The 17,154-nt window shown below is 38.0% G+C and overlaps 1 protein-coding gene across 38 annotated transcripts in view; it reads left to right on the top strand.

Annotated features, from left to right (window-relative positions):
* The window catches only part of SYNRG (synergin gamma), an 88,063-nt gene that overhangs the window by 19,246 nt on the left and 51,663 nt on the right, over nt 1-17,154 (top strand). For 12 of the 38 annotated variants that reach the window (XR_011259714.1, XR_011259709.1, XR_011259708.1 and 9 more), the window contains exons 4-9: nt 8,848-8,978; nt 9,665-9,770; nt 10,508-10,619; nt 13,544-13,846; nt 15,351-15,581; nt 16,552-16,629. Coding sequence is in view for 34 of the 38 variants with exons in the window: in XM_069602770.1 (XP_069458871.1) it covers nt 8,848-8,978; nt 9,665-9,770; nt 10,508-10,619; nt 13,544-13,846; nt 15,351-15,581; nt 16,552-16,629 (961 nt within the window). In the remaining 4 variants the exon portion in view is untranslated. The remainder of the gene's footprint in view (nt 1-8,847; nt 8,979-9,664; nt 9,771-10,507; nt 10,620-13,543; nt 13,847-15,350; nt 15,582-16,551; nt 16,630-17,154) is intronic. The other 26 variants (XM_069602772.1, XM_069602767.1, XM_069602748.1 and 23 more) reach the window with 4 other exon arrangements.

Below are 17,154 nucleotides of genomic sequence, written 5' to 3'. Positions count from 1 at the left end.
GGTTTATTTTCACTGGCATAATGCTCAAGGTTTATCTGAGTTGTAACACTGCAGAATTTGCTTCCTTTTTAAGACTAACGTCCACTGTGTGCACATGCCACATTTTACTTATCCTTTTGCTGGTCTGTGGACGCTTGGGTTGCTTCTATGTTTTAGCTATTGTGAATGAAGTTGCTATGACTATGGATGTACAAGTATCTCCTCTAGCCTCTGTTCTCAATTCTTTTGGGTGTATACTCAGAAATGGAATTGCTGAGTCATATGGTCGTTCTATTTTGATTTTTTGAAGAACCTCCATACTATTTTCCACAGAAGCTGTACCATTTTATTCCCACCAACAATACAAAAAAGTTTCAGGTTTTCCACATCCTTGCAACACTTGTTTGTTGTTGTTGTTTTTAATTACTTGACTGTGTTTTTCAGAGGAGTTGTCGTTTTATAAACACTTGGCTGGAAAGCACAGGACCCTCCATCACACGGCCTTCCCTCCTCCAGTATGCAGTCTCCTCAGCATCCTGTGTTAGTGTGGCCCAGTTGTTAGAGTCAGTGACATCAGTGAGCCAGTGCTGATGCATTTTGATGAACTGCAGTTCAGAGTCCACAGTAAGATTCAGCCTTTGGAGCTGCATATCCCGTGTTTTGACATTCCATGTTTTTTGATAGGAGCCATAGGAATGAGTGTGAAGTGAAATCTCATAGTTTTGATTTGCATTTCTCATGATTAGTGATGTTGAGTATCTTTTCACGGTCTTATTGGCCATTTGAATATCTTTGGAGAAATGTCTGTTCAAGTTCTTTGCCCATTTTTGAAATGAGTTTTTTGTTGTTGAGTTTTAGGAGTTTCCTATTTATTTTGGACATGAATTCCTTATAATATATGTGATTTGCAAATATTAACTCCCATTCTGTGGGTTGCCTTTTTACTCTGTGGGTTGTGTCTCTTAATATACACATTTTAAAAACTTTCTTGAAGTCCAGGTTGTCTATTCATTCTTTTGTTAACTGTGCCTGATGTCATATTCAAGAAATCATTGCAAAATCTGGTGTTATGAAGTTTCTGTTCTATGTTTTTACTAAGAGCTTTATTGTTCTAGCTCTTACATTTTGGTTCTTGATCCATTTGGAGTTAATTTTTGTATATGGTGTTGGCTAAGGGCCCAGTTCTGTTGATGACCACCATTTGTTGAAAAAGACTGTCGTTTACCCAGAGAATGGTCTTAGCACCTTCATCAAAAATCATTTGACCTGTATGTACAAGAGTTTATTTCTGGCTTTCTGTTCTTTTTCACTGGTCTATATGCCGTACTTTATGCCAGTGAAAGTGAAGTGCGGGTCGCTCAGTCGTGTCCGACTCTTCGCAAGCCCATGGATTATACAGACCATGGAATTTTCCAGGCCAGAATACTGGAGTGGGTAGCCGTTCCCTTCTCCAGGGGGTTTTCCCATCCCAGGGATCAAACCCAGGTCTCCTGCATTGCAGGCAGATTCGTTACCAGCTGAGCCGAAAGGGAAGCCCACTTTATGGCAGTACTGTTACTGTTTGATAGCTGTAGTTTGGTGGTAGGTTTTGAAATCTGGAAGCTTGAGTCCTCCAGTTTTGTTGTTCTTTTTCAAGATTGTTTGGCTATTAGGGGTCCCTTGAGATTCTGTATGAATTTTAGGATGGATTTTTTTATTGCTGCAAAAACCTCATTGGGATTTTTACAGGGATTTCTTTTATAGATTGCTTTGGGTAACATTAACATTTTAACAATATTAAGTCTTCCAATCCATGATGGATTATGTTTCTATTTATTTATGACTAATTTCTTCCAACACCGTTTTGTATTTTTCATCAGCATCTTCCATAACTGGGATAAATCTTTGGAGAAAACCATTGTTAAGTGAAAAAAGTCAAATACAGAAGGAAACACACGTAAAATTTTTAAACCTAAAGGTTATGACATTCATGAATTATATAAACATATGGAAATGAAAGGAAACAAAAGTGAGTTTATGACAGTGATAATCTCTGGGGAAATAGAGGAAGAAAATTATAACTGTACTATTAAAGGTTTTTTTTTCAATTGTTCATATAGCTGCTGGGGCTTCTCAGGTGGCACAGTGGTAAAGAATCTACCTGCCAGTGCAGGAAATACAAAAGAGACATGGGTTCGAGCCCTAGGTTGGAAGAAGGATCCATCAACTGAGAAGGAAGTGGCAACCAACTCCAGTATTCTTGCCTGGAAAATTCCAGAGGAGCTGGCGGGCTACAGTCTGTGGGGTCCCAGAGAGTCAGACATGACCGAGCGCACACACATGTGCACATACACACACACACACACACACACACACACCCACCCCTGCTATGCAGTATTATGTTGCATGAAAAAAATATATATATATATTCTTCTGTTGATGGACATTTAAGTTGCCCTCAATTTTTTGCTGTCTGTTTTGAGTTTATTGATTTTTTAAAATTTATTTTAATTGGAGGATAATTACTTTATAATATTGTAGTGGTTTTTGCCATACATTGACATGAATCAGCCACAGGTGTACATGTGTTCCCTGTCCTGAACCCCCCTCCGGCCTCCCTCCCCATCCCATCCCTCAGGGTCATCCCAGTGCACCAGCCCTGAGCACCCTGTCTCATGCATCAAACCTGGACTGGCGATCTGTTTCACATATGATAATACACATGTTTCAATGCTGTTCTCTCAAATCATCCCACCCTCTCCTCCCACAGAGTCCAAAAGACTGTTGTATACATCTGCGTCTCTTTTGCTGTCTCGCATACAGGGTCATCGTTACCATCTTTCTAAATTCCATATATATGCGTTAGTGTACTGTATTGCTGCTTTTCTTTCTGGCTCACTTCACTCTGTATAAGTGTTCGTTCTGGATTCCGGATTCTAACCTTTGTGGTTATTTGTGCCGTCAGTATGTCCTTCTAGACTTTGGCTTATTTGTTAACTTTGTCAATGGTGTCATGTTTTGTAGAAGTTAAGTCTGATGGATAAATCATTTATTTTATGGTTTGAGCTTTTTGTGTCTCATTTATGACATAATCAAACCCAGAGGTAGTACTGATATTCTCCTGTATTTTCTTATTAAAAAATTAAATTTTTTATATATAGGTCTTTAACCTACCTGGAATTGTTCTTTGGGTATCAGTGTGATGCTGAAGGGCCTAATTTTATTTTTTATTTGGATACACGGTTGTCCCCAAAATCATTTATCGGGAGCCCATTCTGTACCTGTTGAAATCTAAGGTTACTCCTATAATGCCTAATTTCTTCATGTGCTTTCTTTAGTTTTTAAGCTCTTTCGTTTGTCTCATTGCTGTATGTGTCTATACCTGCATCAGTAAATGTCTTACTGTCTTAAATGTTCTAACCCAAGATGAGCCTTTATCTGATGGAGTGGAGCCTCTGTTGTTCTTTTAAAGAATTATGGCTATTCATGGCCACATCCCCTTCAGTATGAATTTTGAGATCAGTTGATCAAACTCCATGTAAAACCTGTCGGGATTTGGATCGGAATTGACATTTTCACTCATTTAGTCTTCCTGTCGCATCTCTCCACTTGTTCAGGTTTTCAGTAGTCTTGGGTATCTTTCAACTTGGGGGTAACTTATTTATGTTTTAGTCTTTTAGTGGTTTATTGACCATATCTCAGATTTCTGAGTGGGTTTTTTTTTTTTTTTTTTTGCTGTGTTATTCATTCACTGTATAGATAAGGATTGGTATCTCTTAATCTTTCAGTTTATTTAGATTTCAAAAGAAAGCATAAAATTAGGCTGTATGACATGTATAAAGTTACTTTTAAGGAGTAGGAGAAACACACAATGCCATTTAGAAAGTTTGAATCTTCTTGAAGGACAGAATTGTGTAACTAGAAAGGCAGTGTGGATAATAACATCTTCTTTCATTCTTCATTATTTTTGTGGAATATCTCATTTTGTCTTTTAGCCTGTTTGATTTGAGTGATTTCTTCTGTGTTCTATGTTACTGAACATAACTAAGAACAAGTTTTGATTTGGGTAAACTAAGTCAAAATTTAAAAAGAAATTTAATCCCTTACCTCAAAAAAGAAATGGTAATTATGTGACATGACAGAAGTGTTAGTTAATGCTATGATGGTAACCATTTTGCAATATATAAACAAGTTGTATCAAATAAGCATGTTACCTACCTTAAACTTATACAATATTATCATATGTCAAATTATCTCAATAAAACTGGAAAAAAATAAGGAGCTGATTACATTCTAGTGGGAGAAGGAGAAATATAATACTAGGACTATGGCACTAATTTTTAGCAGCAAGAGAACCTCACTGTGATTAAAAATAAATTTGCATGGCCACCACCATCCAGGATTTAGAATAGAGTGTTAGTAATTAAGCAATATTACTTGTAACTTCAGTTGTAAAGTACTGGGAACTATTTATAAACCTGCCAGGTTGCTAGTATTCATTGAACAGGTAATATGTCTGAGCATATGAATAGACAGAAAAAAACATTTAAAACAATTTTAAGTCTGAGTTTGGTGGTGGTTGTTGGTAACTGGACAGGCAGCATAGCATAATGATGGATAAAATGGATTTTGGAAGCAGAAGCTGCCTGGTTCCAATCCTGGGTCTGTCATTGCCAGTAATGAGTGAGATACTTCACTATTTTCTACTTTAGTTTCCTCATCTGTAAATTGATAATAATAGGAGGATCTACTACAGAGGTTTATTATAAGGGTTCAATTAATTGATACGTGTAAAGCACTTAGAAAAGTCCTTGGAACTTAATACAGACTTCATAAATATTTGTTCTTATTAAGGTCGTCTTATTAATCATTATCAGAATTGTCTCTAATTCTGATGATCTTACATATATTGAGAATTATGTATACAAATGACTAGTTCTATGGCTGATGTTTGGCAGGAACACAATAAAATGGTATCTGTTTTACAACTATTGTGTCCTTTCTTATCTAGTTGTTTAATTCTGTATTTGAAGAATCTTGCTTCAGAAAAAAATGGAATCATTACTGTTTTTGAAAGTATTCTATTCTTTCATCAGTATTACTTCTAATGTTAAAGATAATTATTTTATAATAGCTGCTATTTATTTACTCATATGTGCTAAACAGTGTTCCAGGTACTTAACACGTATTACTTCTAAACCTTGAAACAGTCTTCCATGGTCTCAATAAAGGTTCAGAATAAGAAGGTATTTTGGAAAAGTTCAAAAGAAATACTTTTTTTAAATTTGAGGGAAATACTAACATGATTTCCATTAAAGGAAAATCAGACAAAATATACTTCTAAGGCAAAAAGCCTTAAAAGCCTGGAGGTAAAGAGGGCATTTCATTTGTTAAGAGATTAAATTCATCAGAAAGATATTAGTTTGTATGCACCTAATAACCTGGTTTCAAAATGTGTAAGATAGAAACTGATGGAAAAATAAGGGGAAATAGACAAGTTCACAATCAGTAAAGATACACATTTAAACAAGCTTCTGAACAAACTTGATTAATGGATAATAGGATGCTGTGTCCAACAGTTGCAAAACACTTTTGTTTTGGCCACACAGTGTGGCGTACAGGATCCTAGCTCCCTGAGCAGGCATCAGACTCATGCCCCTGCTTTGGGAGTGTGGAGTCTTAATCACTGGACCACCAAGAAGCCCTCAAAATTACTTTGTTTTTAAGCAAACATGGAATATTGAAATTGAAATATGCTGGGCCATAGCAAATCTCAAGCAACTCAAAGGATTGAAATCTTACAAGGTAGGCGTCCCTGTAAGACTCGTATGTTGGGAAACCATTTGAGATTTGTAGGCAGAAATTCAGATATGCAGATGATACCGCTTTTATGGCAGAAAGTGAAGAGGAACTAAGAAGCCTCTTGATGAAAGTGAAGAGGAGAGTGAAAAAGTTGGCTTAAAGCTCAACATTCAGAAAACTAAGATCATGGCATCTGGTCCCATCACTTCATGGGAAATAGATGGGGAAACAGTGGAAACAGTATCAGACTTTATTTTGGGGGGGGCTTCAAAATCACTGCAGATGTTGACTGCAGCCATGAAAAGAATGCTTACTCCTTGGAAGGAAAGTTATGACCAACCTAGATAACATATTCAAAAGCAGAGACATTACTTTGCCAACAAAGGTCTGCCTAGTCAAGGCTGTGGTTTTTCCTGTGGTCATGTATGGATGTGAGAGTTGGACTGTGAAGAAAGCTGAGTGCCGAAGAATTGATGCTTTTGAACTGTGGTGTTGGAGAAGACTCTTGAGAGTCCCTTGGGTTGCAAGGAGATCCAACCAGCCCATTCTAAAGGAGATCAGTCCTGGTTGTTCATTGGAAGGACTGATGCTGAAGCTGAAACCCCAATACTTTGGCCACCGGATGTGAAGAGTTGACTCATTGGAAAAGACCCTGATGCTGGGAGGGATTGGGGGCAGGAGGAGAAGGGGACGATAGAGGATGAGATGGCTGGATGGCATCACGGACTCGATGGACGTGAGTCTGAGTGAACTCTGGGAGTTGGTGATGGACAGGGAGGCCTGGCGTGCTGCGATTCATGGGGTCGCAAAGAGTCGGACACGACTGAGCAACTGAACTGAACTTTCCTACTGGCTCAGCGACAAAGAATCCACGTGCCAATGCAGGCGATATGGATTCAGTCCCCGGTCTGGAGGAACCCACGTGTCTCGGAGTGCCCAGGCCCACGCACCACGACTGTCATGCCTGTACCCTAGAGCCTGGGAGCTGCGGCTGCTGAGGCCTGCACGCCCTGGAGTCTCTGCTCCACAGTGGAGAAGCCACCTCACTGAGAAGTGGGTGCGCTGCCTCTAGCGAGTAGCCCCTGCTCACCGCAACCAGAGAAAAGCCCTCACAGCAGCAAAGACCCAGCACAGCCGAAAATAAACAGACACTCTCTAAAAAGAATTGAAGGTGACTCTTCAAGGTTTTTCTCTCCAGTGAGATTAAGTGGTTTGGGTATAAGGATAAGAGAAAGTGATTAGTTGACTAACAAGAATGAAGTCCCAGGTGACCATACCAAGGAAGCCAGAGGTAGGCGAGCTAAGGATGTTTACAAGGATGTTTACTATTGAATCCTGGAGTCTAAGCTGAGCAAGAAGAGAAGTGAGGGCATGATGAGCATGATGGATGGTGGGAAAGTGGAAAGATTAATGGATGAGAGGGAAGTATTAATGAAGTAAAAGAATTACTGGAGAGCATGAACTGGAAGAATAGAAAGTGGTGATCAGTTATTGGCATGCTTGAAATCAAGATTTTGGAGATGATGCAGCTACTGGGCCAGGTGAGCGGGGCAGTGACCATGGAATGGGAAGCTAGAGGGGTGTCTTGAACATGACTGTGATGAGGAGGCCTGAGACGCCGGTGTTAGATGAGTCGTCCCCATGATTGTTGACCATAACCAGGAGCAGTTTAAGAGTAGAATGGACCATAGCAAGGATTGGAAGTTGAAGAGTGAGGGAGTAGACGGCATAAATAGGGTAGGAGAGTAACTGATGAAGTCTGATTGCAAGAAATTAAAATGGGTCCAGGGTTTTGAAGGAAAAGAGACGAGAAAAGGGGTTTAGAACCAAAGAGAATATTGTCCATTTACAGGAAATGTTGGAAGAAAAGTAGCAGTCTCCAAGTGAGAGGGCTTCCAGGGACAGCCAAGTTTCAAGTTAGGAAATGAAGGGGAACCTTTCAGGGAGAAGGTTGAAGAATAGAGACATTTTCACTCAGTAAAAATTAGCCGTTAACCATCATTTCCATCGTCACCATCATCATGATTCATACTAAGTTTTGTGGTTAGCTCTTGTGCAATGCTATTCTTGTGGACACTTCAGTAAACTTTATACTATTGTATTGATATGTCATTTGGTATTCATTAAATATATATTTTTTCTGTAAAAGTTTGGATACCAAGGGTATAATAATATCAAAATATTCATTATCCTGTCATACATATTGGAAATACGTGTTCAGTCTCATTTGTGGAATAACTGCCGTATGCCAGGCTCTTATCTATTGCTAGAAATACAAAGACAAGTAAGATACAACACCTCAAAAAGTATGGATCAGTGAACTCACCAGATAAAACGTGTGTGTGTGTGTGTGTGTGTGCACTTTCTAACACACCTAGTCTGAAAGATTTGATAGACACTTCCTTAGACTGTTAGCAGTCGTGGTCCTCTCGAAGACAGGAAGGCAGTGGAAGAGGCAAGATATTAAGGGGAGCTTTTTATTTTTAGCCTATGTCCTTTGAATCTTCTATTAAAATTAATTAATACAGGACTTCCCTTGTGGTCCAGTGGTTAAGAATCTGCCTGCCAATGCAGGGGACATAGGTTCTCTCTTCCCTGGTCCGGGAAGATTCCGTGTGGCACCAGTCAGTTAAGCCCGTTGGCTACGACTACCGACGCCCGAGCACCCTAGAGCCCGTGCTCTGCGAGGGAAGCTACCACGATGAGAAGCACCCACCGCCAACTAAAGAGGAGCCCCTGCTTGCCTCAACTCGAGAAAGTCCTTGCACAGCAATAAAGACCCAGAGCAACCAAAAATAAATAAAGTTAAAAAAAAAATAAGCTATGCTTTATTAAAAATGCATTTATATAGTTTGTTAATTAAAAATAAGAAAAGTTACGGAAGCTACAGTTTTTCTTTGTAGTAGTTGAAAGAAAAAGTTGTGGGGACTTCCCTGGCGATCCAGTGCTTAAGACCCCATGCTTCCACTGCCGGGGGCGCAGGTTGCATCCCTGGCCAGGGAACTGATCCCACATGCTGCGTAGCACAGCCAAAAATAAAACGAGGAGAAATTATGTTTTTTAAGCCTAAGTCTTTGTTGTTTCTAGGCAGGGATCCCAATGGGACCAATACCAGCAGGAGGAATGCCTTACCTGGGACAAGCACCATTCCTGGGAATGCGTCCTCCAGGCCCACAGTACACTCCAGACATGCAGAAGCAGTTTGCCGAGGAGCAACAGTAAGAAACCTCAGGATACAAGGATAAAGATGCATGATAGCACTTAAGTATAAAATGCTCAGATAATCTGTGGTGCAGATTTGAAGAGGAAACAGTCACAGTCCCCTTAAAGATCTTTAAGATGCTCTTATTATTTAAAAGTGTAAAGCCAGAAGGGACCTCAGAGATCCTAGAATTCAGTCCACTGACGTTACCTCTGGGGAAAATGAAGTCCAAAGAAATAAGCAACTTGTCAGCCCAGGCTACACAGTTACTGGAAGAACCTGGACCCGAGTGCAGGCCTCCTGATTCCCAGAGCTGTTGCTCTTTCTCACGTGTGATACTGCCTCCCCAAGTAGACGTTTCTTTTTTGTATGCAGAGCAAAGAGTGTGTGTATTTTGTCTACCTCCCCGTTTTTTTAAATATATGTACTTTGAATGTAGAATGTTGTCTCGTACTTTTGCAAGGTAAGAAATAAGTTCACATCTATAATTTAGGTAAATCATTTTCTAGACTTATTTCATATATTTGGAAATTCATATAGTGGAGACATAGGATTATCTTCAGAAAATTAGATACAATTATCAGTGAAGGCTGTAGTTCTAGGAACGCAAGATGACATTGCTGAAACTATTAGTAAGAGAAGTATGAATCTAACTGTTAATAATCCCCGAACCTGGCTCTTTCCTGGTGGTTTTTCCTTCAGAAAACGATTTGAACAGCAGCAAAAGCTCTTGGAAGAAGAAAGAAAAAGACGCCAGTTTGAAGAGCAGAAGCAAAAGCTCAGACTTCTGAGTAGCGTGAAACCCAAGGTAACGTACTCCGCCCCACAGCACACCCCCGTGCGTGCCTCTTCTCACTCATTCAGTGGATTTTGTCACCGGGACACCAGGCCCAGGCCATAGGTGTGGTTGATTGATCTTCCGTTTGTCTTAAGTCCAAAAGTGAAGGACTTTTCTTTTTCTGTAAAGAGACTTTATTGTTGAAGGGAATGAGATATCAGTCATTATCTTCTCCATCTGTGTGTACTACCTTGGGGTGCTTATAACCTTTTCTGGGAAAGCATTAACACTGGAGACTTAATATCGAACACCTATACCCTTAAGCAGGGGTCCCCAGCCTCTGGGATCTAATTTCCCGATGATCTGAAGTGGAGCTGATGTAATAGAAATAAAGTGCATAACAAATGTCACGTGCTTGAATTATGCTAAAACACTCTCCGCCTTCCCCATCGCCCCACCCGCCCGCCACACACCTCCCATCCCCGTCCCCATCTGTGGAGAAATTGTCTTCCACGAACTGGCCCCTGTTGCCAAAAAGGTTGGGGACCACTGGCCTAAAGTAATGGACCTTTTAATAATATTCTATGGAGTATTGTTTTATTTTGCTATGTGTCAATGTTTTTCTGACTTGGAGAATTCACTGCCTGTCATATGTGGTAAAATATTGGAAATAGTTGAATATCTGCAGTTCTCTTTCAACTTGTGTGGATTTAGGACAAAGTGTGAGAGGTAAGTGAAGAAATATATATACATTTATTGTCTCTCAGGCAGGAGAGAAGAGTAGAGATGATGCTTTGGAAGCCATAAAAGGAAACTTAGATGGGTTTTCCAGAGATGCTAAGATGCACCCTACTCCAGCATCACACCCTAAGAAACCAGGTAGTTTAAATTTTAATTTTCTTTTGATGGAAGATGATTGAAATCCCTGTGCTTTTAATTGACCGGTGTAGGTGTGTGGAGAGTGAGTGTTGAATTGTGTGTGTGTGTGGAGAGTGAGTGTTGAATTCTTCCTTCAAGCTAAATACAGATTTAGATGTTTTAAAATTTATAGTGGATTAAGAGCTATGGTTTAGATAACTGTCTTGGGGGGGAAAACCTTCTTGTCTTCTAGTAAATGTCAGTATGTCAACTTCACTTGTAAATCTCCTGTGGAAATGAGTATGTTAACATTAGTAAAATTCATTCACTCAAAGCAAATGTAGTAAATGAGTTTACTATTGAATTCTTATTATTTTAAATTAATTTTACTTTTTATGAACTAGTGAACTAGTTTAGGTTTTACTCAGTGTGATTAAACTTACAAATTTTCTCAATGATTCGTTTAAAAGTCTAATTTTCTTGTGAAATTTTAGTTTTTTCTTTGTAGAAATGAAAATACATTTCTTTGTAGTTTTTATTTCATTATTTTGTATATTCCTTTCATTATGTCATCATCAAATAAGCAAAGGAAAAGTACCTGATAAAGCAGAGTAAAGGAAGTTTGTGGGGGGCGGGGGGTGGGATTGCACATGTGTAAAACATGTAGCAGCTGAAATGAATCTTATCTTCACATAGCTGTTACCACATCCTTTTTAAAAATTTGATATTTTGACATTTTATTCTCAGCTAATTTCAAGTTTAACATGCCATTAATGGGTGAATAGTTTTCATAAATAATTCAGCTAAATACTATTTTTTCCTAGCATATATCATATTGACAAATTTTATCTTAAACCTTTATAGTATCTTTTATAGGTGATATCAGGAAGAAATAATCTAATGTTGGCACAGTAATGAGTTCTTGACTTTCTGGGACAGCTTTGCCTCTGTCCATTTATTTCACTTGTTAGATTATATACTCAGGTTATCATTACAAAAAATGTGCCCCAAAGTAAAATATATACTGAGATTGAAAAGGGAATGGATATTAGTGATCAGAATGAGTTCAGAAAGGAGAAGCATACCTCAAGGTGAAAATGTATCAGCTGAGTAAGCTAGTCAGTGAATCACTGAAGTACAGTCATTGGAACGGTGAAATTGGACCCAGCATGGAGCTTAGAAAAAGGAGAAGAAGGCAGAGAGGGGTGGCCATTGCCAGGTCACACACTGCTCTGTCCATATAGAATGCCTAGCTTGGGCAGCCAAGTATAGTTTAACAACCTCACAGGTTACATAATAAATTGGGGTTTTGATGTTCAGTTAATTTCTTGAGTTCATTCAGCATGCATGCAGTTAGCTGTTTCTAGTTAACTGCTTCATGCTTAGCTAGAAAAATACCTTTTTTTCTGAAGTAAGCCCAAGGAATTACCAGAGCTTCTCCAGCTAGGATCTTAAACCTAGGCCTAAAGCACCTAAAGAGTTTCCAGCCTTTTTCCACCAAAGACATCTTTTAATTTTTGCCTGTAGACTGTTTACCTTAAAATAGTGAATATACAAACTGTATCACATAATTTTTATGCTTATTAATCATATATATATAGCTATGAGTTTTTAAGCCAAATATATACCACATAGAATAAAAGTAATTCCAGTAAAATGCAAAGAAATATTGGTATAGCCTAAAAAAAACATTGGTTTAGCCCAAATAGGATCCATCTAAAAATATTCATACTAGCTCTTAGTTTTTCATTATTGCTATTTTCTGCCAGTAATGGTCAGAGAACTGAAACTGAGAACTTAAGTACACGCTCTCAGACACTCTCAGTAACCATTATTGGGAGGGTTGGGATTCATTATGACATGGCTTTTATTTCTTTTTTAATTTTTTTATAGTCATTTTGCATTTTTCATAGAACTTTAATGCTTCCAGGTTTTATTTCATGGATCCAAAAGAGAAGCACATGGTGTCCCCATTTTTCAAATGAGGGCTTAAAAAAAAAAAAGACTGCTCATTGTGACATTAGACTTTAGTATTAATAAATGTTACAGCGATTCAAAGTTTGCAATGTGAAGAAGCAACAATAATAGTATTGTGAATGAGCCTTGTATTAAACCTAATCCCTGTAGAGAGGTTTATTACATAAGTGAATCTCATATTTGACAGTAAAAAGCCATACTGACATTTGTATCTTTTGGAGGCAGAGTTCTTTTAAACATAGCACTTAGCTAGGGTTTATTTTTCTGATTGGCTGCTAAGTTATTTGACTTAACACTTTATGGTGTCCTAATTTTGGTGCTTCTCCCAAGAAAGCATCACTTTGGTAATGTGTTTGATGTTCTTGTTGCCCCTATAATTTTCATTCCCTGTATAGTAGCTTTCATCCTCATATGAAATATGAACTATGCTAAGTGTATCAATTAGGCATGATTTATCAAAAATTATAGGTATGTGTCATGCATTGTATTTTACTGGCATAATGAAATTTAGTCATCAGCATATATCTCTAAAATGTATTCAGCAGCATATAGGCAGATTTTCTTATTTATATTGGTTTGAGAAAATAGTATCCAAATAAACAGATCAGTTGTCTCAAAAGTAATCACCGCTTTGATGTAAATTACCAGTGGTCTCAAGGAAAAACATTAGTGCTATTCTAATAAAAGAAGGAAAGAAATTTTGAATTTTACAGTTTTCTCCTTTTGAACCAAGTGCAAAATAGCTATAAAGCCTCTTTTTTAAAAAGACCGACAAGTTACTTATGGATGGTCATCGAAGTGCTTTGCATTCACTGTGCGGTTCCGTCTGACTGTTGTTACACGGTGTTTCCCAGTCACCTCCACTGTCCACGTTTCCGTGTATTCTGTTGGAGTTGTGTTGCATCTCAGTTTCTCTTCCCCTGTTAATTTCGTTTCTGTGTGTTTCATTGCCATTTTCCGTTTTGCAGATCATCCCACATCATCTCATTCTACTAAAACTGTCTCCCCATCACCTGCCTTTCTTGATGAAGAAGAATTCAGTGACTTTATGCAGGGGCCTGTTGAAGTTCCCACATGTGGGCCTTCCTCCACTTCCCAGCCTTTTCAGTCTTTCCATTCCACCACCCCACTTGGCCAGTTGCATGTACAGAAGGCTGGAGCACAGCCTCTCCCTCCAGGTCAGAGTCCGGTGTCTGTTGCCTTACATGGTGTCCCTGGGCAAATTCCTTGTTTCTTTACTGCTTCGGCCTCATACAGTGTGCAGGAAACAGGTAACTCCTAAGCTCTTAATGAAAGTATTTTGAAAACTCTAGAAAAATTTATTTCACTTACATACGTAGAATAATACAGTGATGTTGGCAAAGAAACATGGGCCTGAATATGTGAGTACTATTGAAATTCACCAAAATATGACTCTAGATAAGAATCTAGATTTTTTTTAAAAAATCTAGGGGCCTCTATTATTTTTTAAATTACGAAAGTATGCTAACACATTTACAGGAGACTTGGAAAATACAGAAAAAAGTTACATACAGTTCCACTAAATATTACAATTATTTTTAAGTAAATTAAGATTTTTTGTTAAAGTTTTAGTATCAAGCTCTCAAAAATCAATAGAATGAATAGACAGAAAAAGAGGTATATAGTAGACCTTTAAAGCACTGTGAACCAATTCAACAATTAAGATTTATACGGTTTTCATATAACAGCAGGATACAAACTTTGTTCATATTTCCTGAACTGTAAATCAGGAGACACTGGAACATATCCAGGGACATAAAGCAAGGTGAAAAAAACAAGGTGCAAAAGTTTCATGGTCTAAAGGTATTGAAAGGACAGAGTCTGTTCTCTTTTTACTATGAAATTATACTAGAAATCAATATCAAAAGTTATTTGAAAATAACCCACGTATTTTCAAGTGCACTGTAACATTTACCAAAACTTAGCCTTTGAAAGCCTCAATAAAGTTAAAAGACTGAAAAAACACAGAGGCTGATTGCAGAGAAGAAACATTTAAATGAGAAATTAATTTCAAAATGAGAATTAATATCAAAGATTACTTTAAAAGCGCCATGTATTTGGAAATTAAATGCCCACTTTTAAACGGTAAGTGTATCTAAGAAGTTTAGGGTCCATTTTAATTACATTAGAACAAACTGATTTTTTCAGAAGGTGACTCTTGTTTGATCATTTTCTTAAGAGTAATGAGCCAGGGAAAGCTGCTTTAGAAAGTGCTCTCTGGTTCAGTGATAAAGCACATGGGGGTTCAGAAGCCCGGGGTCTCCATTTACTATCAGTTTGTCCTTGGACAAATCTGTGAACATTTCTGTACCTTGGTTTTAATCACATGTGGGAGTGAGGGGTGAGGGGGGCACTTACTCTGTCTTGAGATTTAGAATAGTGCTGAGAGGGCTCTTAGCTGACATGTTCTTGTCCACACTTTCTCAATTGACAGATGCAGAAATAGGCAGTGGTCTATAGAAGTGTCTATATCTTGTGTAGGTCACCAGATTTCTAAGGTAACACATCTTCCACCGTGCTATTCTACCTATTGTCTCACAGAATTCCTGAGAATCAAAGAAGATAATGATGGTAAAGTTCTCTAAAATCACTGAAGTATCTCAAGTCCTGTACAAACATGTGGGCTTGAATTATTTCAAAATTTAAATTATATGTGGCAGGACCTTCCCTTTAGAATCTGGGGGTGGAAATGGATGGTTGAAAAATTAGAAGCTTGCAATAATATACAAATAATCCTTCATGCTGTTTGTTTAGGCTCTTCCTTGGAGAAGCTCCTAGTATCTTGTGATTTAAGTACATCTGGGCAGGAACAAATTAAATTAAATACCTCTGAAGCTGGGCACAAAGCCCTAGGCCCAGGCTCCAGTAAGAACCATCCCAGTTTAATGGCCAATAATGGGGGTGCTGTAGATGGACGTGTAAGTGGTCCCACTGCTGCAGAGGCAGAAAAGACTTCAGACCAAAACCTGTCCATTGAAGAGAGTGGTGAGCTCATGAAATTTTCAGCAAAAGCTCATTTAACCAAATGTCGCTCAAATGCTAACACCCTAAGCATTAATCTTAAAATGAATGCTGCTTGATTTTGCTAATTGAAATTTTTTGCTTAAAATATATGTAACGCATTCTTTTCTGTAATTAACCCCTACGATTTTGCTCTGAATTCTTTCAACACACTGTTACTCCTTTAAAAAAATTTTTTTGATAACCAGTTTTTTAATCAAAATCATTCCTGATTTAAAATTTCTTTTATTTTATAAAAACTTTCTCCCCTCTTAAACTTTCTGTCCTTCCTTAAGGTTGAAAAGTTAAAATTTAACTAGAAAAGTCACCAATGAGAATATGTTTTGCTTCTTTGAAATAAACCGTACACACCACTGCTTGAAGATCCACATTTTTGTAAACTCAATTTGCAGAGATGAATGTGGACAACTCAGGAGGCAAACTCTTGGAGGCTGTTTTACAGGACAAAGTGCAAAACAAAAAAATTTAAATAAAAATGCTGTACATCTGAGGCAGCAGTGTCATATTCAAGATTTTAAAACATAAGACTTTGCAAAGAAACATCATTAAAAGCTGCAAGTGAAGCTTGGGCAAATTTTTTTTTTGTACACGTAATTTTTAAACCATTGCCTATCATGTTTTTGCCTTTAATTTGTAATATATGTGAATGACACAAGCTTCATGTGATCTAGAGTATTGATTTGGTACATCTTAGGGTTTTGGGGGAGTTTTTTTGTTTATGTTTTTATAAAAACATAAACCGTGTTTTTAGTTTATGCCTTAGGACAACGTTAATGTACAAGAGTTGGTTAGAAACCAAATTTTAGTTGAATTGGTGACTTTTTCTTAGTGTCTCCAGCCAGCACTCTTCTTATAAAAAGCCATGACTCAGTGTGATTTCCGCTTCTGTTGCATGGACCATTACATACATTAGATGATGTTCTTTATCTCCTAGGTGTGGGGGTATTTCCCTCACAGGATCCTGTTCAGCCCAGAATGCCTCCTTGGATTTACAATGAGAGTCTGGTTCCAGGTAAAAAGAACTTTTTTGCCCAAGATTCCTATCTGGATACTTTAATTCAAATGCTGTAATGTAGTTGTAAATGTTTACTAGTGTGGCTACAGAATATGCAGAAGAAATTATAACTTTATTTTTTCTGAAAGAGTACAGAAAATTAAATACAGCTAGTGTTTATGACTGCCTCATATATGACATAACTATATAAATGAAGGAAAAGTATTTTGCTGTAATGTTTTAATGACCATCATATAACTTTTATTTCTAAAAGTTTGTCTTAGATTTACTATTTTAAAAGACACTATCAAACTATAGCATCACCAACTCAGTGGACATGAATTAGAGCAAACTCTGAGAGATAGCGAAGAACAGGGAATCCTGGTGTGCTGCAGTCTACAAGGTCGCAAAGAATTGGACACGACTTAGCAACTGAAGCTTTTAAACACACACGTAATTTCCTAGCCAGAATATGTGTTCTTGGACTTCCCTGGCGGTCCAGTAAAGAATTGCCTGCCAGTGCAGGGGACATGGGTTCCATCC

The sequence above is a fragment of the Ovis canadensis genome, chromosome 11 (assembly GCF_042477335.2).
Source record: "Ovis canadensis isolate MfBH-ARS-UI-01 breed Bighorn chromosome 11, ARS-UI_OviCan_v2, whole genome shotgun sequence".
Classification (NCBI taxonomy): domain Eukaryota; kingdom Metazoa; phylum Chordata; class Mammalia; order Artiodactyla; family Bovidae; genus Ovis; species Ovis canadensis.
The sequence above is the reverse complement of the archived record's forward strand: the minus strand, read 5'-3'. Positions and strand labels throughout refer to the sequence as shown.